Source organism: Cololabis saira, chromosome 9 (assembly GCF_033807715.1).
Source record: "Cololabis saira isolate AMF1-May2022 chromosome 9, fColSai1.1, whole genome shotgun sequence".
Taxonomy (NCBI): Eukaryota; Metazoa; Chordata; class Actinopteri; order Beloniformes; family Belonidae; genus Cololabis; species Cololabis saira.
In genome coordinates, this window is record NC_084595.1 from 36,081,743 (window position 1) to 36,107,761 (window position 26,019).

Genomic DNA, 26,019 nt, shown 5'->3' on the forward strand with positions numbered 1-26,019 from the left:
CTTGATTTCCTTCCTGGGAGATTTTTTTTTTTGCTGCTTTCCTATTTAAAAAAAAAAGCCTTATAAAAAGAAAGAAAGCAATAGAGGATGTCAGGATTGTGGTTGTGTATAACTGTGTGCATGTTTTTGTATCCTGAACTTGTCAATTTCTGGAAAATGCTTAAGATTTCTATTATCTTCAATATGCAATAAAGAGTTTAACTTAAAATGCAAACATGGCCTAAATAACGCAATGTTTTTTTCACCTGAAATAACACCATTAGATGGGTTAGGACGCTGGATGGCACTCCCAAACGGGAACACGCCACCCTTTACCAGGACGTTATGAAGTACAGTGAGAAATATTTATGTAAAGGACTCAAAACGATAAAAATTCACAGAACTTTATTACAAAGTCAGCATGTTGATGACATTCCAAGAAGGCAGAATGGGCATAAATGCACGAATTTGACAGACAAGTCTTTAAAGGATTCATGCTACATAACCGCCACACCAGAGGAAGACGGGAGTGAAGCAGAGTAAAAGCTCTGAGCTTTGAAATCATCTCCTCTGTTACCTATTGAGATGCAGACAGACTGAAGAAATTATTCTCTTTGCATCTGCAATAGAGGGAAACTATTACAGCTTTTAAAGCCAATTTAAATGTGCTGGTACTGAAAGGGGTCTACAGCTTGTTTTAAACCAAGATAAAAACTTCCTAATCTCATTCATATGAAATCTCTCTCCTATAAAAACTAAAGGAGAAGATGCTACTGATGGACCTAAATGAAAGGTTTAAATCAAAGGAAGCCTGCAGCAGAAAACCATCCTGGAGCCAGGATGCAGAGGAGGGAGCTCGTCTCTGCAAATACACCAGATCTTTATTAATAACACTGTGCAATAAGGCGGAAAACAGCCGGTAAATAGCGTCTCGGCGAGACGGCGTGCGTCCACTGGGCCTGTCGCATCAATAGAAGCTCAGTAGCAGACTATACAAATATTAGTGGACGGAGGAAGAGATTAAAGATGCCTGGATAGACATAAAAATACCAGTTACTTCTTAGCAAGAGGCGTGGTTAAATCTATTGTTGCTCATAATTAAGGACTGGAGTAACCAAAATCTGCTTCTTTTTTTGTTCCAGTAAGAAAAAACAAGAGACCTCAGAGCCTAACTAGGCAACCAGCAGACAGTTCATTGATATAGCCATTACATAAAATTGACAACCTGTACATAGGAGAACTAACTTAGTTTCAGAGGTGCATGTAAGGAACATTTTTGCAGTAGTTTAAATTCACCAGAGCCAGGATGTGATTTATCATATTTCTGTTGAAAAATTAAAAAAAAAAAAGTTTAATCAAACCTTAATATCTCCAAATGCAAAATCCAAAGTATTGTGTGATGAAGACTTTCCCAGAAAAATTACAGCCAACCGTCTTTCATTGCCGTCATGCCGGTTTCCCCTTCTTTCTACGAATAAGATCAATAAAAGATAAAAATTCTGCCCTTTCAACAAGGCACATTGAAGGCATTAAATTTATAGTAACCTTATGATGACCTTAAAAAAAAAAGATCTACAATTGAGCTTTAAAGGGAGACTGAAAAACAAAATGATACTGCAGAACATTAGTAGTGACCGAGTTTACCCACTTTTATACCAAACCTAAACTGGAAATACAAAGACTTTTTGACGTGCCAGTTGTAGAGTTTGGAAAACCCATCAGCTTACGTAAAGAGCAGCTCTGCTTTTAGCTACAAAATGATGTCCCCTCCTCCTCGAGATATGACTTTTTAAACTGTTTAAGTAGCCCAGAAATAAAATGAGAACACAAACTTCTTAAATTCATCTGAAAGTTACAACTGCATTTCACTTGTTAATTGTTTTTGCAGCGATTGAATGCTTGCATCGTTTCCTTAATGTGTATACACAAGCCCAATGCTAAAATCATTTCATTAAAATTAAAAATCTGACTCGAAGAGTTTCAAACCAAGCAAGAGTTCACAGTAAGCCGAGAGAAGATGCATCTCCCTGTTCGGTCAGCTCGGCATGGTCTCCTATGAATGCGGTATGCCTCCTGGCATCTTGCTTGAACAAATTCTTTCAAGCCCATTATATAGAAAACATGATCACAACTGAAGGGTGAGGATGAATGAGGAGAGAAGAGTTATTCTGTGTAGTAGAGAATGTGTTAGACCATAATACTGACGGATAGATCTGATCTCACTAATACCTACAGTACACGCATGCATTCTGAATACAATTAATCGTATTATTGCACACTGATCGCCATGTTTTGAGACAGAAATCTCAGGGACCTTCCACACTAATCCTTTCACGGCGCTGCACTCAAGAATGCCAGGAATTTTTGTGTTTCTGCTTGCTCAAGTAACAGCTCCTGCTCCAAAACAAAAGTTCAAATATTAACAACAACGCAGGCCTGAATTCAAGCAAATCCGACTTTGCATCAAAGCAGCTCAGATTGTGCAAGTTTCACAGATCAGCAGCTTTAGGCAAAGACTGGACTTGGGACTTTTCAAACCCACGTGTGGAATTTGGAAAGAGACATTTTGCAAGTGTGTGAAATAGTTCACTTCACTTTACATGCGGCGACTCTGAGAATGCTTCAAGAGGTTTTCCTTGGTGCGTTAACCACATCCCACCTCATCTTCTAAAGGCCGAGACGACTGAATGTTCAGAATAGGTTTTTTTTTCTTTTTTCAAACATGTTTTGAAAGCACTGTAGCCAGAGTAGTGTTTATACCGTCCACGCAGACTTGTTCAGTGAGGTTTCTTTACAGCTTTAAGATCAGTGCAGAGCTCTCTTTCACACCTGGAGTGGCACTTGCCTGCTTTGACCTTTCGAGCCCGATAAACCGTTTTGGTGAATGTAGGGAAAACGCAAACAATTTAAATCAGAAGGGTTTAACATCTCAGATATATGCGTGTGTGTTTATATATATGTATATTTCTTCTTCATATTTCTATATTCTTCAGAGATTGAAAAGTTTTTAGTGGAGATGGTAATTATGTCAATCTTTTTTTCCCTCCCCATAAAATCCTCAGGACTTGGTCCCTATTGTTAATAGTGATCAAACACCATTTCCATGCTGATATTTGATTATCTAGATCTAAATGAGTTAGACGGGGGGTGCAGCAGACAAATCAGACAAATCTAAGGCAGCATTTTTCTCCTTTATGACACTTTCTTCTTCTGCCATACTCAGTCCTCCTTGATTTCTGCATTAGAAATGTCAAGGAAAAGATGCACAAAAAAAAAGGAAAACTAATTCATTTACCTCTCAGCAGAGTGTGTGGAAGAAGAAAGTTATTTCACAGACAGCTTCTCCACTATCAAGCTAAAAGAAAGGTATAAAATATTGGATTTTTTTTAAATAAATAAAGTCATTGGGATGTTAAAATAAAATACAATAAAACAAAATTATTAGGATAAAAGGCATTACATCTTAGATAAACAGCTAATAAAAATTCCCTCCCAGAAAATATTTTCTTTCACAGATCTACTTTTTTCCGTGTTTTTTGTTGAAAAAATGAAAATATACTTTTTTTCAATGTTCTTCTCAATAGTCCATTAAAAAAATTCTGTAGTACCAATGAGTCCTCTGAATTTATCTACAGCTGTACAATAGCTCTTGCAATAGGTCAACAAAAGGTCTTGCAAGGGAATCTACGAAAGAAAAAAAAAGCGCATTTGACATTTAAAAAAAGGCCTTTTTACAGATATGAATTAAAAAAGGTCATAATAAACAATATAAAAAGAGGGTAGAAAGACAGCATTACAGCATTCACTAATGGGATTCTTGGAGATTCGTCTTCTCTTCAATGGCCTGTTTCACTATTTCGGCCAACTTCAAGCGATCGACTTTATCAGAGAAGGCTCGTCCTGCAATAAACAACCAAACAAAAAAGAACACTGGTAATTAAGGACTTGGCAACATACACACTAAAAGACTCGAGTCAATTCAAGAATGAACCCAAAGGGCAAAATCATTCATGCATTTTACTGACTTGTATAGATTAATAAAGCCCATAAAAACACATCTTTTTCTCCTGATAAGGAGATCTGGCACCCCTCCTATAAATATTTCCACTGGTAGAGAATGTACCGAACCAATCGCAATGGCATGGGGATTTTTATGCCACTACTCAAAATAACATAGATGGCTGCAGAGCTGCACGCCATTATGTTGAATGCTTAATTTTTGTCTAATTGGTTGTATTCAATGCTGTCCAGAGGCAGATTCTTTTGGGTCCTTTGGTATTACTCTGTGGAAATGAAAGTGAAATCCTGCGAAACCAGAATAATTCTTTGTATCACAGAGAAAACGAATAAAAATTGGCTGGCCAGGCTAATTATTTATTCAGCTTTGACCTCAGGGATTATTGTGGAATTGAACATACTCAGTGTTTTCTGTTGATGTTGTACTAACAATGAAGCAATTCTGAAAACTGTAATGTTTATAATATTATTTACAGACCCCTCGGCTGTTGGAACATTATCATTACTATACATTATTTACAGTTTATGAAAACCCATTAGGCGGTAATGCAACTGAACACAACTCTGCGGTTACTGCAGCACAAACTATGTGCTGCATTTCAAACAGCTGGAGATGCAAAAAAATCCATAAATACATTTTTGTATTTATCTCACTTGGCATTGAAATACATTTTTCAGTAAGGGTTTTGCACTAAAGAGAATCCAGATTAGATAGAGTATTAATACATGATATTTATTAGAGATGAGATTAATTTCAATTTGATTTTTCAAATGCTTTACCAACTTCTATCAATCCTTTATTATCGGTCAGAGTCAAAACAGAATACCTGTGGGTTATAATTTTCAAATATAATCATGTTCAAAGTTTAAAATCTGAAGTCCAGATAAAGCTATTGCAGCTCAAATAAGTTTATTTCCTTTGCATCTAATGTCTATGTGAAATAAAGCAGGCATTTTTGAGATGATGCAAAGCTACGAACCGTCCCAGCTGAGTCCCTGCAGGCTGTCTCTCAGCAGCTTACAGTCTCTGTTGAACCTCCAGGCTTCAAACATCACCTCGTTCAGCTTCTCATCCTCGTTTTCTCCTGCATGAACAAACAATTTGTTTTCTTCATGTTTCCTCGACCGAACAAACATGACCCCCAAGTCAACTTTCACATCATTCATAAAGCAAACAACATTAAACCATTCCAATACATCATCTGTGGTGTGTGATACTTCATAAAATGATAAAAACACATCACACGTATATATTATATCAGTGCAAGCAGAGTGCAAAGCAAGTGGTTTCATGTCAAGTAGAACGCCAGAAGAATATCACTGTGTTCACTTACCAGCTTGTGGTAATATGCACTGTGCAATGACATCTCGTAATTTTTCCAGCGCTACGTTGGAGTCTTCTCCCCCGTTCTCTGGGTCATGAATGAAGAAACTGTCACTGGGCTTCGGGCTGCAATGTGGACAGTAAAGCACATGGCGGACCAAATTTATTCCAGGACCTTTAAAATAAAGATTATGTGGGAAAACATTATAATGATTGAGGAAGGCAGAAAGAATGGTATGAAAACTTTATGGGTAACTCGGGTACAACATCCAATGATAACAATGGTAATAATAATAAACCTGTAGTTTAAGTCCAAAAGGTATGCAGAGAAAACTGGAAGGGAAAAACCTGAACAAACGAGATCATACCCCAGCAGTTTCCGCTTCCTGAGGATTGGGTTGTTGACAGAGTTTAGGGGCTTCAGGCTGACGTTCAGGTCCTGGATTCTCATGTTGGCGAGCTGCTCCGCGTGGGCCTGCTGGATACCTGCGACCACCGCCTGGAACCACAGAACAGATCCATGAGTAAAGCCTAAAGTGAAACACCGGCATGTCCCCCCTGACCAGATAGGGAGATGACAGAAGTCCCACTCATTGCCTGTGTTTCCATCTGCTATTCTACTGATGTTGTACAGTTGTTTGAAAGGGAAAACAACTGGTGAAACTGAAGAAAAGATTTGTATAATTTCTATAATCCTGGGGATTAATAAAGTAATGTTAAAATGAAGAAAGTAAGTTACCTCTGCTGGTGAGTTCATTCCACAATATCTGCAACGTCCCACTCACCTTGTCCATCATCATCTGTGCAGACGGCAGCACGTTGTCAAGGGCCTCGGTGCAGTTCAACCACGGGTGAGCCAAGACCCCCTCGATAGTCAGACGCTCCTCTGGCTTCACCTTCAGCAGCCTAACAAAACAAAGTAGCACAAAAAAATAAGAATGAGGGGCAGTAAATATGGAGTTCATGTAGTCTTCAAATTAAGAAGTGTTAAGTTGAGTACACTCCCTCCTCAAACAAGCAGTGATTGTGTACTCCCTCTTTTTCTAGTGCTTCTACACACACTTTTGGATGTAGGTTGATTCAGGTCTGTGTGTAGTTTAAGTTTTGTAGTTTTTTTGCTGCATATAGAGAGATGCAGAGGGTCACATGGACCGCCACAGGTGGACTCTGATGGAAAACCTGAACCATGAATTGGCTTGAAGACTGAATAGACTGAAAACGAAAAAAACAACGTCTCATGTCTGCCTTTTTACGTCATCAAAGCATTCTAGCGACTCCTGGAATTGAACATCTTTTCTTGTGCCCACACACATCTCGCTCCGTTATTTTTTTCCCTTTACTGCAAATACCAAAAAAAGGTTAAGCACCCAATTTTCAGGTGTTTGAGAGTTTGAGCAATCAGTGCAAAGAAAACAGAAAAAGCACTCACTTGCGTACGATGTCCTTGGCCATCTCAGAGATCTGGCTCCATTCATCCTCAGGAAAGTCAAAGCTGCCCGTCATGATCTTTTTCCTCATGTCCTTTGGGATGGTGCGACTGTGGTGCTTGGAGTAGAACGGTGGATAGCCGCACAGCATTATATAGATAATCACGCCCAGAGACCACAGGTCACAGCTCTGCAGCCAGAGAGACAGCAGAGGTTTGAGTTCAACAATACTTTGAGGCTTAAAGTGCTTTAAGACCACAGTGAGACCGAAGGCCCCGCTCAACAGACACAAGTCTTACTTTGTTATATGTGTACGGGGTTGGTGAGGTAGGTATGATTCCAGACTTCTCTTTCTGGTGTCTTCTTTGAGCCTCAAGTACCTGAATGAAAATGATGTGAAAAATAATGTCTACATTTGTCCAGAGAAATGATGAACAAAGACTTTACTAAGAACGTTGTGTGTGTAAGTCTACCTGAGGTGCTACGTAGTAAGGAGTAAATTGAGGGGTCATCAAGTCTCCTTGATCAATTTTGGCAAAGCCAAAGTCACACAACTTCACAGGTGCATCCTGCAGGAGAAAAACAAAACACCTGAATCACAGAAGGAGACGCGTGGCACAAGCACAGAAACACATTTTAGTATTCTCTATAAAAGCTTTCAATTTATTGTTAATTTTTCATGCCAGGGACTAGGGCTGGGCGATATATCGAGATTTTAATATATATCGATATATTTTCAAACACGATATGGTACGAGACAATATCCTTTATATCGATTATTAAAAAAAAAAAAAAAAAAATTATAATTTTGATATAGCTTATTTTGTGACAAATTGACTTGAATGTTTTATTTGAGATTTGCACAAATGTTTTGTTATTTGCACAATTGTCAACCTCAGTGGAAAAGTCTGCCTGTTACTGTCTACATTGTATTAATTGCACAGTGTATTTTAATTTAATTGTTATGCAGGAAAGGGATATTTGTTTTACTTTATTCAAGAAGCATTTTTATTCTATATATGCAGGCAGTTTATTTTTATTTCATTTGTTTTGTACATTTTGATATTGTGCAGACCTCTGTTAATAAATGTACCTGTGTGACATTTGGCACGAGGCTTTGTATTAAAACTGACTGTTTTTTTAAGGGTTTGCCTCAGAAAAAAATGAAGCTAACAGAGATGCTATGCTATAATGCTTTGGGGGAAACCCCAATTATGGCACAGAAAAAAATATCGATATATATCGAGTATCGCCATTCAGCTAGAAAATATCGAGATATGACTTTTGGTCCATATCGCCCAGCCCTACCAGGGACTGGTTATATATACTTAAGAAAACATTCAATTGACTGAGTGGTGTATCTCAAAAGCTTTAGTGATATTGCTGGCATTCGGTGACCTTGAGTGCCATGAAAGGCGCCTAACAAATAAAATGTATCATTATTATCATGACTGATTCAAAGTCTTCTACAGCACCTGCAGAGTGGGATATTTCTACATTATTCTGCCCAACTATAAATGGGTAGAAAAAAAACAAACCAACAGTAGCAACTTTGTAGTAAATACTGTATTTTGTGACTTGACAATCTGAGAAGTTTCAATGGTGGCAGCATTAGTTGTGGTTGGTATCCTTTTAACCTGCAATATTTATGTGTGTGTGCAACAGCGTACCAGAGAGTTATCCTTGAAGAGCAGGTTCTCCGGCTTCAGGTCGCGATGTGCAATATTTAGTGAGTGGCAATGCGCCAATGCTTGACTGATCTACAAGATAAAGGGACGTCACAGTGAGACACCTCCAAGTGTTAGCAACGATGCATTTTTAAACAACCGTGACTACAGTTGATGTGTGTTGCTTCTCCTCCCTCACTGATTTTATTACAGTGTGTGAGCAGCTTGATCAAAGTGGGGGGCTTCCACTTACATGGAGAGTGTCAGACTGCCAAAAGAAATGTTTCACAGGAAAAGACTGAGTAAGTTAAGATAAAGCCTGAACACTGTAGTGTGTCCTTCACTTACCTGTTTAGTGACCTGACTGGCCATCTTTTCAGTAAAGTGCCTGTGCTGACTGATTCTGTGGAAGAGCTCCCCACCCTCCATCATCTCCATAACAATCAGAAGCCTTGCTCTATAAAAATAAAAATAAAATAAAATAAACGAAAACAAAGAAAGCCGGGGTGGCAAATCGCTGACATGAGAATGTTTGCATGTGAACGTCCAGGAGGCAAGTATGGAAATTCACATGTCGAGAACGACAGAGGCCACTTGACAATAGCAAAGGAGCAAGTTGAAAGAAACATAAAAGATACTGAAGCAGTAGCTCTTACCAGCCCAAATCCTCACAATAAACGCTCTGAAAGCAAAGCCGCTACATTCATATGTTTGAAGTCTGAAGTGAATGCTGTGGAAAAACTCTGGGTGCAACCTCTAGGGAGCATTTCTATTCTGCACTGCATGTGTGAAAATGGCTATAGACTGCACGAGACAAAAAACGCACAAAATCTGACTCAGACTTTTACCTCGGGCTGGACTCATGAGGGAACTGGACACTATTGGCATAAACCTCCAGGATTTGCACTATGTTTGAGTGGTTGGCACACATCATATGTAGACGAACCTGCACAGAGGAGAAATCAACACTGTGTATGCATACAGTATTTTTGATTAAATGTGTTAACTTTTCATTTTGAAATTGCTATATCTTCAATATACAGGACTGTCTCAGAAAATTAGAATATTGTGGGCCGCTCGGTGGCGCAGGGGTTTAAGCAGCGGCTCATATACTGAGGCTATAGTCCTCCTGCAGCGGTCGCAGGTTCGAATCCTGGCCTGCGCACCTTTGCTGCATGTCATCCCCGATCTCTCTCTCTACCCCTTTCATATCTGCAGCTTGAATAAAGGGCCACTAGAGCCCAAAAAAATCTAAAAAAAAAAAAAAAAAAAATTAGAATATTGTGATTTTCTGTAATGCAATTACAAAAACAAAAATGTCATACATTCTGGATTCATTACAAATCAACTGAAATATTGCAAGCCTTATATTATTTTAATATTGCTGATCATGGCTTACAGCTTAAGAAAACTCAAATATCCTATCTCAAAAAATTTGAATATTCTGGGAATCTTAAACTGTAAACCATAATCAGCAATATTAAAATAATAAAAGGCTTGCAATATTTCAGTTGATTTGTAATTAATCCAGAATGTATGACATTTTTGTTTTTAAATTGCATTACAGAAAATAAAGAACTTTATCACAATATTCTAATTTTCTGAGACAGTCCTGTAAGCAACTGTAAATTCTTTGTAATTAGTTAGTACACTTATATGAAATGGTCCATCCTCATTTGATAGGATGATTGGAGGAAAAAAAAAAACCCTGAACAATACGTTGCATCAATCTAATAATCAGTCTTCACAGTTGATTGGCAAAAGCTTGTAAAGCAAGCATGATGTTTTTAAACTGCTCGATGAGCAAAAACAGAGAGGATGCTATACAAACTGTTCACAATGTTACAGATAAAGAAGCCAGCACAAACAGACCAAAGTGCAGGGCACAGACTGGCAGGGAAAGAAAAACAGGAATTAATGAAGACCGATAACAGCCAGGCAGACAGAACAAAGCACACTTATATCGCCAAAGACAGCAAACAACAGGGATTATTCACAACCATGACAGTGTTCCCTCTCACCTCATTTCTGGCCTTGGGGCGATCAATAAGGATTTTCAGCGCCAGGCGTTCCTGGGTTGATTTCTTCACACAAACCCTGAGAGTAGACAACAAGAGTCAACAAACACAATGTGCGATGTAACACACCAAATATTTGTCATGGTGTCAGTAAGACTATTAGCCTGGCATGGATTTTCACAGTCTCAGGTGTCTCTGTTTGCGGTCGGCCACTGAATCATCCGTTTTTACCCCTCCGCTATAAACTGCACTTGCTCTTTCTTTACATATAAATTCAAGCATTTACAGTTATGTCTTAATGATAATGAAACACAAATCAAACAAAATCAAGACAGATTTGGTTGTACAGCTCAAAACCTCAAAAATCATCCAAAGAAAAATGAATGTATCCAACACAAAATACCTGATAGTGTTTAGTCTTTACAAATATAAAACACAGCCTACATCATTGTAAAAGAGTGTAAAGTCTGAGGGGTAGGGCTGGGCGATATATCGAGATTTTAATATATATCGATATATTTTCAAACACGATATGGTATGAGACAATATCGTTTATATCGATTTAAAAAAAAATATATATATATATTTTTTTTTTTTTTTACTTTTTTTTTTAATGATTTTGATATAGCTTATTTTGTGACAAATTGACTTGAATGTTTTATTTGAGATTTGCACAAATGTTTTGTTATTTGCACAACTGTCAGTCTCAGTGGAAAAGTCTGCCTGTTACTGTCTACATTGTATTAATTACAGTGTATTTTAATTTAATTGTTATGCAGGAAAGGGATATTTGTTTTATTTTATTCAAGAAGCATTTTTATTCTATATATGCAGGCAGTTTATTTTTATTTCATTTGTTTTATACATTTTGATATTGTGCAGACCTCTGTTAATAAAGGAACCTGTGTGACATTTGGCACGAGGCTTTGTATTAAAACTGACTGTTTTTTAAGGGTTTGTCTCAGAAAAAAATGAAGCTAACAGAGATGCTATACTATAATGCTTTGGGGGAAACCCCAATTAAGGCACAGAAAAAATATTGAGATATATATCGAGTATCGCCATTTAGCTAGAAAATATCGAGATATGACTTTTGGTCCATATCGCCCAGCCCTACTGAGGGGTATAACCCTTCTTTTTCTTTTGATTTGAAAAGCCTTCAACCACTTAACCTCTACCGATCTGTTTACAGGAAAGTACATAAAAGTAAAGTAAAGTAAAAACTCACAGCACCTGATCTCAATCATTTTCACACTCATCTTTTCTGCTGGTTGTAACAATTCATTGAAGCCACAAAATTAAAACTGGACAATTATTTATTTTCTGTAAAGACATGTAGTCTTTACAAAAAATAAACAAATAATAAATACTTTAACAAAGAAAAACCACCATCTATGGGTGTTAAAGATCCTTTTATTTGCCTCTTCATATTTGCACATTTTTAGTAAAGATAAAAGAAAGAAAGATTAAAAACATCAGTAGGAGTACCTGCAAAACCAACACACAGAAACAAGTGATTTCATTTCAGGGGAACTTCAACAACATGGTGAGGGGGCTTCACTTTTTAATCACTAATGATTTAATTGGTACTTTCCTTACAAATAAGTACAATTCTCCAGCTGATGCTCATCTGGTCGCCTGTGTTACAGTCTGTTTTACATGTGATCTTGAGCTTAAATTTAGTCAGATAAAAGCACTGAGATAAGACAAAACCTAAACAACTGGCCAGACAGGCCTGTATTATGTCAACATCACACCTTATTTGGGGAAATGTGTATCTTATTTGCAGCTTTGAAACTACAGTAAATCCAAAGATCAAGTCATCTGTGCAGGGATATTTCCCAATGTCACATTGTTGAAATACACTACAAATAGGTTTTTTTTCAAAGTTTTTATTTAGGATACCAGAAGAACAAAGATCTAAATCTGGTAAGGCAGTAGTTTACTGTACATTACATTTTCTGTGAAACTCTTTTCTCCCATCCAAATGTTAATTTTAAATCTTTTGGCCCTTGAACTCAAATTACAATATCACAGCTTTTGTCAAAGAGACTTTCTGCTTTGACTAAAGGTCACTTTTCTGGAAAGTATGACTACCTAATGAATCACAGAGTTAAACTGAAGGTGGTGGGTGAGGTTGTTGGCAGAAAAATGGGAGAGGTGCAGGGTGGTGAGTAAGGCCAAGGCAAAATTTCCCATAAAAACCACAAAAACCCAAAAGCAGAAAGCTGACTCAGACACATTAGAGACAAGATGAGCAAGAGCAGCCTGAAAAGAGAAACATAACATCATGAATCACAGTGTGTTTGTACGCTAGGATGATGAGTCGGGTTTTCAGTGTTCTTGCCACTTGGGGCTAAAAACTACAAATCTTGCTCTCTCATCATCCTGGTCCATAATAGCTTCAAAGAGCAGAATTAGCTGAGGGAATTGGCGAAGGTATTGATTTATTACAGCTTTATCTAGCCGGAATCAGTGGGTCAGACAGAGTAGTTTGAAGGGAACTGCACACAGCATGAACCGACCCTGAAAAACTACTAGAGCTGCCTCGACTTCTCCAAGCGGAGATTATGGCAGGAATAGTTGTTTTTGTTATTGGGATCTTCAAGATTCACCAAAACAATCCAATTAAATTTTAGTATGTAAGAAATGTGTGCCAAAGTGATGTGACAGAAAAAGAAATTGTTGGAAAAAAAAGATGGAAAATTCACAGAAAAGCTGTTCACTTCTATCAGTAACTCTTTTCGCACTAATAAACACCAACTACTCCATTTAAGTGCAGCCTTTCAACAGAAAAACAATCTTGTTGAAATCATGCGACCTAAAAAAACAAATTCCTATGTAAAAATGTACATTAGTACAAATGAACACTTTCCATAGCAGTTTTTCAGCTGTTTTTCTTATTAACACTGAAGGTTGTGAACAATGAAAATGTTGGTTTAGACAAGAATGCAGCAGCTACGGGCTTTTGCCTTATACCAACTTGGCAAAAAGTTCAGAAAGATTTTTTTGAAGAGGCGGATGCATGATCCCCTATTACATATAAAGACTATAAGCCAGAGCTTTAGCAACTGAGGATCTCGCAGGATCACCATTTACACAACTACAAGTACATTCCTTTTTGAATCAAAGGACGACAAGGCTGTTCATTAACACAATCTGCACCATGGAACAACACACTGCACAAAACTAAAGACTTGCATTAAAACTTTAAACATGTTTGGATCTTTTGTGACACCAAGACACCAAATAGACTATTTCCAATTGTCAACTGTGACTTTTAAATTGCTTGCAAGATTGCCATCATTGGCCAACTGTGCCAAAACCGAGTCCTGGACCTAACATCTTCATATTAGAGTCATTTTCTTCTGAATGTGCTTCAATGTCAAGCTGTTCTTATAAACTGGGACCACGCTGAATGTGATGCAATAAAACCACAGGGGAAGTAATCAGATGCAAGTATCAGAAACATGTAGGACAACATTTTTGGCAGAAGACAGAGGTCTCATTCATTCAGCAGCATGGCTAACACATCATCAAAATCTGCTCTGACATCATCTCTGCAGCAGCATCGATTTAGTCATGCACTGCAGGGGATGAGGCACATATAGGAACATTTAACTCTCTCTCCCCTTTCATGAGATTTGCCCCATCAAAATAAATTATTTTCAAATTTTGACCCAACAATAATCACGATCTTGACACTGCTCACACAGTAGATGTGTAACCATGTTGTAATTATGCAATATAAATGTTGTCCATCTATACAAATGGCCCCGTCTCTGCATCCATCTCCATGGATAACAGCAAAACATATTAAAAGGGGATTTGTCCATTATTAAAACAGGAAATAAAAGTTATAATTTATCCTTCCTTCATCCTTAATAAATACTTGTTGTGATCATCAATCATTGACATAAAGTCTAGTTTGAGATCAATCTAATGCAATATACACACAGTTTAATCAGTGGAAAAGATATTAGGAGCCTGGAGAATGACAAAGAAAATTCTTTCACCTACCTGACAGGCCCACTGATTCCAGCTCCCAACTTCTGAGTCCAGTTTATGTTGTATTCATCCAGAATAGAAGTCTCCTGTTAAAAAGACAAGCCAATTAGAAATGAATATTATGCAAAACAACTTGCATACAAAGTATAGACCTCAGGTGCTGAACAAAATTTGCAAAGAGGTAGGAGAAACAACAACTTCAAACCTAAACACAAATGTTTAATGTGTATTTATTTTACCATCTAACCTGCGAGGGAGCATTTATCCTGCATTTATTTAACCAAAAAGGCATACTACACAATTCAATGCATCAGCAAATTAGAAAATTACATTTTATTCAGCAGACACTTTTATTCAAAGCAAGTTACAATGGAGGAAAAACCATCCAGCCACAGTAAACACAGAAAATTGCAAAGTAAGTGCAGTTAAGAGAGCATGTAGGTGTGGCTCAAAAAGGTTTGAGAGATAAAGTTGTTTAGGATAGGAGGTGCTCGTGGAAGATGAGGGTTTTCAGGAGCTTCTTCAAAACGCAGAGAGACGGCCCTCAAGTGCTTGTAGCAACTGGCAGCTTGTTCCACCACTGAGGAAGGAGAACAGTCTCAACTGACATCGGCCTGGGTGAAGAGAGGGCCAGGCCAGGCCATGTTCTTGTGTTGAATGCAATGCCCAGGAAGGGGCAAAAGTATTTAAAATTATATATATATATATATATATATATATAAATATAATATACCCCTTATATTACTGTAAGGGGTGTAAATATATGGAATGCACTTGATGAAAAATTTAAGATGTGCCAGTCGATTCATGCATTCAAACGTTTGTTTAAGTTTAATGTGTTTGAAAAATATGAGGGATCCAGTAGATGATACTATTACGGAATTATGTTCGGGATTGTGTAAACAATATGATTTATTTTTTTTTTGTATTATGTTTTGTATGTTGCGATCTGAAAAAGTTGATCATGTGAGAAGGGTAGGCGTAAATAAGCAATAGCTTCAGCCTATTCCTTTTCGGGTAGGTCTTTTTTTTTTTTATGTGAACTAATGCTTTCAGTTGGTGTCTACATTATGAATGACCTGACCGAAATAAATATATTTTTATTCATTCATTCATTAAAATTGAGTTTGAATAAACAGGTGTGGATCCTGAAGTCACTTTGTGGGGTTTCATTTGAGCAGAGGTGTAACATGCTCTTTTGGTTTGATTAAAGACCAGATGAGCCACTGCTTTTTAGTCCTTGAGAGGTTTAACAACCTGGTATGTCAGCTTGGAGGGAATTTCAGTAGTCAATATAATACACAGTGTTTAATGCTAAACTGATAAATTGTATAACCAAAGCATTACAGTCTAAAATCCTCTCCACCTCTAAAACATAAAATAACCATATTATACTTTATATAATTGAATACAACAGAGATATAGAGTTGAGAAAGGATCTGAAAAAACCCACGTATCATCTCCCAATACTCAGAAAACCATATTAAACTCCTTTTTACAGTAGATATTAAAAGTACACCCCTTACAAAATTACAGTATCTTTAAATATAAAGATAAAAGAGCAACATAAATGTCAGACTTGTCACATCTATTATGTGATCTTACAGATAAAAACTGAAAGATATTCCGATATCACTGCTGTATATCCTGGTGACGTAAACCGTTCATCCTCGGCATATGGATGTCATCATGTAAAGGAAGCGGCTGTTGTTTGCTCCACTTCAGAACCAGCCACATTTTCTGATGATCTGGCCTTGGTACGTACACAAAACTTGACAGCAAAGTTGGCTTTGAGCCTCTACAATTGTCTTCCACAGTCCAATTGAGTTTTTGGTGGAGGCTCTCAGTGTCCTATTGATGCTTGACAGCTCCAAGCATTCCAGTATCAACATGTGTGGCGTGGAGTCAAAGGCCTTGTAATACTCAATCCAAGTGCACAGATATAGCTGGTTGGCACAGCGGTATTGTCACTGCCTTTGATATGGGAGACCCAGGTTGATATTTGCTCGACTGTTTGGGGTTGCATTGTGCTGAGAGCAATGAGCCACAGTAACTTGCAAAAGAAACTTACTCAAGTCAAGAAAAGGATATATATGTATGTAAGGGCCTCTCCTTGCATTCCTTACATGTGGTTGTCTCAGTATTGTGCAGAAGTCTGGACAGTGGGATACGGTGGCAAGAGAGTCTCTCACAAAAAAAATGGCTAAAGATTAGTTCAATCATATAAGATACTGTGGAGAAATGTGTTATGGTCTGACAAGATGACAGTTAAACCATTTGACCTTAATTCTAAACATTATGTTTGGCATAAAACCATTAGAGCATCATCCTATTTGCACCATACAGGCAGTGAAGCATGGTGGAGGTAGGATAATGCATTGGAGATGCTTCTCTTTTGCTGGGCCGTGGGCCGTGGTCAAGATAGATATGGGGGAAACAATAGCTCAAAATACCAAGATATTTTGGCAGAAAAACCTTTCCCTGTGCCGAAAAGTTGAAACCAAAAGGACATTTCACATTCACAAAGTCCTAGTGTAACAGTCAGAATCCAGAACTCAATCCCATCAAAAACCTCTGGAATGACCAAAAACGAGTGGCACACAAGAGATTATGCTACAGTCTGAAGGAACTTGATGTGTGAAGTTAATAAAGACTTATTTGCAAAACACTGATGGTGTAATAAAGGCAAAACTGCTTCCTTAGAGTATTAGCTGTGAGGGGTGTTCTGACTTATGCAATCATGGTGTTGTAGCTGTTTTGTTTACACACACACACACACACACACACACACACACACACACACACACACACACACACACACACACACACACACACACACACACACACACACACACACACACACACACACACACACACACACACACACACACACACACACACACACACACACACACACACACACACACACACACACACACACACACACACACACACACACAATAAGCATATGTACTTTTTATATCCATTGTATCATAATATAGGTTTTTCACATTAATGATATCGATAAAAAGGATTTTTAAATACATTATCGACATTCTGAGGAAGAGTGCTGTACTTCTTCATCCACTGTGTGTAACATCTATTACCGTAAGTTGTGTAATATGTATATCACCATTATCACTTGCATAGTGACAACAGTGTCATCTGAAACACAAACTAGGTATGGATCAAGACAGATACGCTTCCATAAAACAAAAGAATGATTTGTCACTGCTGTCAACAAAGAAGAATGGGTTTCCTTCCTGGAAGAAGGATGACATCTGAAGCGAGCTGGAAACTGTTGTCTAATTACACTTCAAGCTTCAAAAGTTCAAAACAAGTAATGAGTTTTTCAATGATCCCGTTTCATCTTATCTTGAGAATTTATTATTGTGACAATCATAAATACCATGTTCGTGACCCTTCACTGCCTCTGCCAGTCCAATCTGCCATGTGTATACACAAAGTCTGGTGATAAGATGGCCTCACTCAGACTACACTGATGAGTCTGGATAACAAATCCAACATCCAACTGGGTTTGTGGATTATGTGTTTTAAAAGGCAAGCAAATACAGATATTATTGACAGGATGAGCTAAAGAAAATAAATAAGGAACAGCAATACTAAATGGTCAGTTTCATGGTCCAGTCCAGCTTGCTGTGGACTAAATTAGCTAATCACAAAGCAGTTGGTCTCCACTATTACTTTTTGGTTAGATGTAGCAGGTTCTGGATACCAGAGCCCGGGTCAAGCCATATGTTAGACAGCTGACCTACTAAACTTTTTGTAAGAACAGCTCCAGAGCACACTCAGTATGTACTTGTCAACTATTTATTCTCTCCCAAGTGTGAATTGGGAGCCAGGGACACAGGGTTGAGATCGCGTTTTACTGCTGACATAGACCCCATTGGCATTAAAACACCGAGGCGACCAGACCAGGAAACACACAGGTATCTCAGATCCAAGTAGTAGTTCAGTTCAGTTCAGTTCAGATTTATTTCGAGCAATACAACATAACATAAGTGACCTGCGTGCAACAGAAAATTAAACAAATACCTTTAACAGTAGATGTGCAGGTTCAAAATACAAATTAATTCGTTAACACTCGAAAGGCAGTGGGAAGAAGAAAACTTATTTAATCCCACCCCTGTTTCTTATCAACAACTTTACAGATTTTTTAAAGGCTTCCTCCTGTCTCAACATTTAAACTAAAACAATGAACGAAAGACCTATATCTACAGTTCACCTCACCTAAATTTACACACATTGTGGCCATGAAAAGCAGATGCATTTCACAACCACAAAACAATGCGTGCAAATCCAGGAGCAATGTAGGAAAATGTAGGAAAATGTTCCTTGTGTTAATCATTGGTATTAAAGGTAATGTTTCACAATTCTGCTGTCCATTAAGCTACAAAAGACCTAATTGCTTTCGAGGGGTTAAATCAAAGATCACTTTATAAAGTAGCATTCCTATACAGGACTGTCTCAGAAAATTAGAATATTGTGATAAAATTCTTTATTTTCTGTAATGCAATTAAAAAAACAAAAATGTCATACATTCTGGATTCATTACAAATCAACTGAAATATTGCAAGCCTTTTATTATTTTAATATAGCTGATTATGGCTTACAGTTTAAGATTAAGATTCCCAGAATATTCTAATTTTTTGAGATAGGATATTTGAGTTTTCTTAAACTGTAAGCCATGATCAGCAATATTAAAATAATAAAAGGCTTGCAACACTTCAGTTGATTTGTAATGAATCCAGAATGTATGACATTTTTGTTTTTGTAATTACATTACAGAAAATCACAATATTCTAATTTTCTGAGACAGTCCTGTATACATAAATTACACACTTTGTTGAAGGAAAAGTGTAGCAGTAGTAGTAACTTAGTCGACAATCATTACAGTATCAAAACACACACAACTGAATCATCCAGGAGCAAAAACAAACAACAAAAACAATCGGATGTAAGTCATTGCAAATCTCAGCAATTAAGACAAAACATATTCACCTTAATGAATTTATCTGCGTTGTTGTCTTCTGACATCTTCTGCTGCGGTCAGACCCAGTCCGGCACCAGTCTCAGAGGGGAAGAAACAAAACCTTTTTCTTTACCCTGACCTTTTACTAAAGTTTGGGTGGTGGTGCTGGATCAGGTGTTGTTATGCTATGACTACTGGACACCGGTCAAGGCCATCGCAGTAAGGGAACACCGGGGCCAGGCTCCTCCGCGGATCACAGCCTCGTGGTCCCTGCTCTTCCAGTCGCTCAGGCTCACTGGAGCGACCATGTAGAGAGACAAGCTCCGAGCAAGCTGACCAAAAAACCCTAACAGCCCACCACTTTCTGGGGGGAGCAGAAGTGTTTATTTTTAGCCAGCAAAATGCTGCAATTAAAACATCAGCCCTCTGCGTGTCACGGTCTTTGTAAAGCGATTAACGCGATCAAGACAGTGAAGTCAGAGCAGGTGGAGATGAAGCCGCTGTTGACACGGAGCTGTGCAGATGTGAGTCCCGGCGAGCTGCTTTACGGCCAAATAACTCAGTGGCCCAGTCCCAGAACGATGGTACCACGACTACCGACACCTGTAAGGAGTAATAACAGTATCTCGGGAGTTGGAGAGGTTTTACAGACACTGTTTTTCGTTAATGACCAGCCACAACCCCGCATCACTGCACTATTGTGCTAATCCCGCAGCCAGCAGCCAGCTACTCGTCAGCAGCGACGCAGTAGCGGTTCGAGCAGATCGCCTGATCAAAATCCTCAATATGTTTAATAAATTCAGACTTGGCGTGAGGGTACATTTTTTATATGTTTTTAGAAAACGTATTTAGTCAAATTAACATGTATTGGTTTAAACATTTTCGAAATTAAGTCACTATAATTGCTTTTGCCACATACATTTTTAGAAAGGTCAGACTCTGACGACTCCTAAACATCACACGGTTTAGAGGTTTATACTGAAGTCTCAAAGGTTACAGGGTTTAGGGGTTTAATGAACAGCTACTAAAAACTATCAACTAAGGCGTTTTTTGTACAGTCTATGCAATTAACTATCACTACAGTATTCAATACTAAGCCATATTGTTATTATGTTGTGGTGCCCTTTTTATGTGTAATTTAGTATTGTGCATAAATTGTACATATTTATTAAATATCAATTTGAAATCAATGTGGCATGATATAACCCAAACAGGAAGTGAAACATGACCATTTATTATTGGAGAAAAGGTTCTTTAAATAAGCTATTATAATTATTACTTACTTACTTTTTTTTTTCTTTATGTGGTGGAATGCCCACCTGTATTTGTTTCTCTTATCTTTTTTTCTTGTTTTTTTTAATACATGTTCGAAATAAATAAAAACGAACGAACGAAAAGTGATATTCATTAGTTCATTTTGTGAAACGTGCATTCTGGGTCAAGTTTCATGTATCATGGGGGGGAGTTGGTCTACTGTGAGAGCAGAGCTGGTTGTAGAGTCTGACAGCAGAGGAGAGGAATGACCTGCGATACCTTCCTGTAATACTCCTTCAGCGAGCCTTCATATCATTATCATTATTATTGATTGGGATCATTTATGTTACAGTCTCATGTAATGGGTGGGAGACATTGTCTGTGATTGACATTGTCCTCCTGTCCCCACCACCTCTTCAGGATCGAGGATACAGCCCAGGACAGAGTCAGCTTTCTTTACCAGCTTGTTTTGAGTCTCTTCCTCTGTCGGGCCTGATTCTGCTGCTCCAGCAGACCACCTAAAAGAAAAAGGCTGATGCAACCACAGAGTCATAAAAGGTTTTCAGGAGGGCTCCTTGTAGTCCATAGTACCTACTGTAAGTGTTTCCACAGTAGTTGGAGTCGGCTCTGGTCCTTCTCTAATACGGCCTGATTGTTGTCAGTCCAGTCCAGGTTCTTATTAAGGTGAACACCCAGGTACTTGTAAGAGCCCACACACAATGTTTATTCTCTTGATGTGCACTGGTGAGGGAGGGGGGGCCTTGCACTGGTGAAAGTCCACTGCCAGCTCTTTGTTTTTTTAGGCATTAATACGAAGGAGGTTCTGTTGGCACCAGGACACAATTTCTAATTCAGTTCTTGGTGCTCCTTTTCATCTCCATTGTTGATGAGACCAATGGCCAGTGGCTGAGTCATCGGAGAACTTCTGCAGCTGATAGTTTGCTGTGTAGTGTGCAAAGTCAGCTGTGTACAAGGTGAAGAGGAGAGGTACGAGGACAGTCCCCTGAGGTGCTCCCATGCTGCACACCACAATGTCAGACACACAGCCTCTCAACCTCACAAACTGTGGCCTGTTTGTCAGGAAGTCCAAGAGCACCTGGTACTAGTTGGTGGCACACTCCTCCTCGGTCCAGCTTATTCCTCAGGGGTACTGGCTGAACGGTGTTGTAAGCACTGGAGAAGTCATAAAACATAATTCTCACAGTGCTTCCGGGCCTCTCCAGATGAGACAGGGACCTCTGCATGAGGAAGTGACAGCGTCCTAAACCCCGGTGTTCGGCTGGTAGGCGAACTGGAGGCGGTGGACTGATGATCTCACCAGGGGGCGCAGGTGGTGAAGGAATAACCTCTCCAAGGTCTTTGCCAGGTGGGCTGTCAGAGCCACTGGTCGGTAATGGTTGAGGTCGCTGGGTCGAGATCAGAGGTGTCAAGTACTGGTAACAAAGTACAAATACTTCGTTACCTTACTTAAGTAGAAATTTTGGTTATCTATACTTCACTGGAGTAATTATTTTTCAGATGACTTTTTACTTTTACTCCTTACATTTTCACGCAATTATCTGTACTTTTTATTCCTTACATTTAAAAAAAAGCCTCGTTACTCTATTTCATTTCGGCCTTTAAAAATAACTATCCAGTTAAATTGCTCCATCATTGCTAGGGATAGAGTGAATTTGGTTATGGTTGTGGCACAGATGTTCTTGTCCAGTTTTGTTCTTACATCCGTTCCCTCAGATTCCTGCAACTAAACTTGGATGTACATTCCAATAAAGGTTAGGATAAATGATAACATGCCTCTGAAGTTTGACTTTTTGCACCATTACAATACTTATAGGCAACTAGTCATCATATATTCTGCTCTCTGAAACACATGTTAATGCTCAATAGTACACATATGGTTCTTTAATATATTTGCATTATACTAAGATGCATTCATTTTCAATGGCTTTTGTCCTTAATGGCTTTTTTTTCCCTTACATTACTTTTACTTTTATACTTTAAGTAGTTTTGAAACCAGTACTTTTATACTTTTACTTGAGTAAAAACTTGAGTTGATACTTCAACTTCTACAGGAGTATTTTTAAACTCTAGTATCTATACTTCTACCTGAGTAATGAATGTGAATACTTTTGACACCTGTGGTCGAGATGACATGGGCACTGGTACCTAGCAGGATTTCTTGCATAGCCGTGCTCCTTCTGCAACCTGAGGCTCATATTGAACATGTGCTCCAGAATTCTGCTGGGTTTGAGGTGTTCCAGGCATGTCCCACCCGGAGGAGACCCCATGGGAAGACCGAGGACACGCTGGAGAGACCATGTCCCTCAGCTGGCCAGGAATCCCTCCCAGAAGAGCTGGAGGAAGTGTCTGCGGGGAGGGGAGTTGGAACATTTCTGCTTAGACTGCTGCCCATGCGATTCAGTCATGGATCAAGCCCATGAAAATGGATGGATATAATAAATGAATGCACATACGATTCAAAATGTAATCAAAATTGCTGATGGCGAAAGAGCTGAGAAACTGAAAACAGATGTTTGCATTAGAATTATTTGATTAAGTTATATGTTATAATGAATTTGTAAGACCAACACTGTGCTTTTACGTAAATGCTTAGTGGTTAAAACTTGCATTGAGACTCTTCCTGCAGATATTTACTTGCAATTAAGGGCTTTTACATTGTTGTACCAATATTTTCAGACTTTCATCAGGCAAACTTTTATCGAGCTATATAAAGAGGAAAAAAAAGCATTATTATAATATATATTTATATATAATCATAATCAATAATCATCTTTATCATAATTATTATTATCAATTCTTAAGTACACACATGCGCGCACACATATGTATACCTGTATATATTTTTTCCTATGTTGTGCATATACACACAAATCATGTTTTCGCGGGTTAACATCTTATGATCAGAAAATATAAATTGACACATAATGATGACATTAAAAATAACTCATCAGAAACTATTTATAGCTATTTTTGTAATAACATGGGCCTCATGGGAAATGTTAAAATATCAATGCAATGTTCATAATATTATTATATATACGTAATATATACAATTGGCAGTGTGAATGGGTCTTTAAGGTGTTTATTGTGATTACATTTTTAGAGAATAGCAACAAAAATAAAAGAAACAACATAGCACAACATTTTTGATAATGTTTTTCAAATAGCAGTTGCCTTCATATTATGATTATTATTATTGTTAATATTCAATTCAATTTTTAATTCACACTTTATTAGAGACACATCTCGAGAAGAGGTCCATAGTACCATAAATATAAATATAACATACACGATATAAAAGACAACAAAAACCACAATACAGAAGACTTAAAAACAACAGTGACACAAAAAGAAGAAAACAGTGTCAGGCGCAAGGGTAGAGACATGAACGCCAGTGGTTCCACAACATAGATGTGAACCTGACTGAGCTAAGTGCAGGATTCATTAAGCAGCTAATAATGCTATTTAAATAGTTAGATACTCTACATATAAATGTATACATCAAATTCCATAGCACAGCAGCACAGGTTGGTACTCCAACACTAACAAACAGGTGACTGGCACTACAGCTCCTTGGGACTGAAGCAGCCTCATACAGTCATTATAATATAATTGGGATCATTTATGTTGTAATCAGTACTCGAGTTGAGGGGGGATGAGGGGGGGTGGCATCCCCCCTGAAATAAAAACGGTCAATATCATCCCCCCGTAAAACTGCCATCCCCCCTTTCCATCCCTTATGTCATTTCATCAATGAATGTGGTTTTACTGCTATTTCAACATTTAGAGTCATCACCAGAAAAATAACACCAGAAAAATGTGACAATTTTCACCTGTTCTGGGTAAATTTTCACTTGAAATAAGTAGGAAAATCTGCCAGTGGGACAAGATTTATCTTCTTACAAGCAAAAAAATCTTGTTCCACTGGCAGATTTTTCTACTTATTTCAAGTGAAAATCTACTTGAAACAGATGAAAATTGTTGTTTTTGCCAGTGATGAGTCTTGTTTTAAGTGTAATGAGATTTTTTGTACTAAAATGAGACATTTTAACAAGAAATAAGACAAATATTCTTGTTAAGATTTTGAGTTTTTGCAGTGATCCATTTTACTTATCCTGTGAAGGACAGAGGCATATTGATAAGTTAAGAAAAGTGTTTTTTATTTTTGTGTTTTGATGTATTAGATGTAAGCCCAGTGGATATTTAAAGCTTACAGAAGGCTGCATTTAACTGCTGCTATGTCATTCCTGCAGTATTTCTGCAGGTGTTTTGGTCAGTGCTATTATTTGTAATATATCATATTATTTGTAATCAGCACAAATTATCTGTCCCCATATGATAAAATCCACCATCCCCCCTGATTTGATTTTTTTTTTTTACAACTCGAGTACTGGTTGTAATCCTTGGTTGCTAAAAGTGATCAGTGTAACTACTTTGTTTTTACGCCAATGTGTGTATGTCGGCCGGCTACGTGGATGCCAGTAAACAGCCTTTTAAAATTCAGGGACTTCCTGAAAATAGTGCCAACGTGTAGGTGCATTCTTTCAAACGAATGTAAATTCCTGCCTCCCTGCTGTCATCTTAAATTAAAAAATATTCACATTTTTCTATTTATCCCACCGGATCACGTAAGACGGAGTCAACTTTTTTTTTAGTTTAGTTTAGTTTAGTTTATTTCGGTCATGACATCACTAAAAAAAAAAAAAGAATAAAATTTACAACAAAAAAAACGAATAAACTGTTCAAAGAAAACATTAACTTATGAATATTAAGCAGGTAATAATGCTATTTAAAGAGTTAGATACTCTACATATAAATGTATACATCAAATTCCATAGCACAGCAGCACAGGTTGGTACTCCAACACTAACAAACAGATGACTGGCACTACAGCTCCTTGGGACTTTAAGAAGCAGCCTCATACAGTCATTATAATAATATGATTATTAATTGGGATCATTTATGTTGTAATCCTTGGTTGCTAAAAGTGATCAGTGTAACTACTGTGTTTTTACGCCAATGTGTGTAGTGTGTCGGCCGGCTCACGTGGATGCCATTAAACAGCCTTTTAAAATTCAGGGACTTCCTGAAAATAGTGCCAACGTGTAGGTGCATTCTTTCAAACGAATGTAAATTCCTGCCTCCCTGCTGTCATCTTAAATTAAAAAATATTCACGTTTCCCTATTTACCCCACCGGGATCACGTAAGACGGAGAGTCAACTTATGAATATTAAGTAACATTTTACGCTGCTCCAGTCCGCACTTGTCATATCCCTCCGCGGGTTTTTGTCCCTCAGACTGTTTTGGTCT

At 37.9% G+C, this 26,019-nt stretch overlaps 1 protein-coding gene across 1 annotated transcript; it reads right to left on the reverse strand.

Annotated features, from left to right (window-relative positions):
* Positions 1 to 2,318: 2,318 nt before the first annotated feature.
* On the reverse strand, positions 2,319 to 20,145 carry mapkapk5 (MAPK activated protein kinase 5). The gene is made up of 14 exons (XM_061729397.1): positions 19,463 to 20,145; positions 14,453 to 14,526; positions 10,436 to 10,511; positions 9,263 to 9,360; positions 8,763 to 8,871; positions 8,418 to 8,507; positions 7,221 to 7,316; positions 7,047 to 7,127; positions 6,750 to 6,937; positions 6,106 to 6,226; positions 5,689 to 5,819; positions 5,331 to 5,446; positions 4,977 to 5,081; positions 2,319 to 3,879 (listed from the first exon to the last, which is right to left on the reverse strand). Exons 1-14 carry the CDS (start codon positions 19,496 to 19,498, stop codon positions 3,785 to 3,787), a joined length of 1,416 nt encoding a protein of 471 aa, XP_061585381.1. The 5' UTR covers positions 19,499 to 20,145; the 3' UTR covers positions 2,319 to 3,784.
* Positions 20,146 to 26,019: the final 5,874 nt, after the last annotated feature.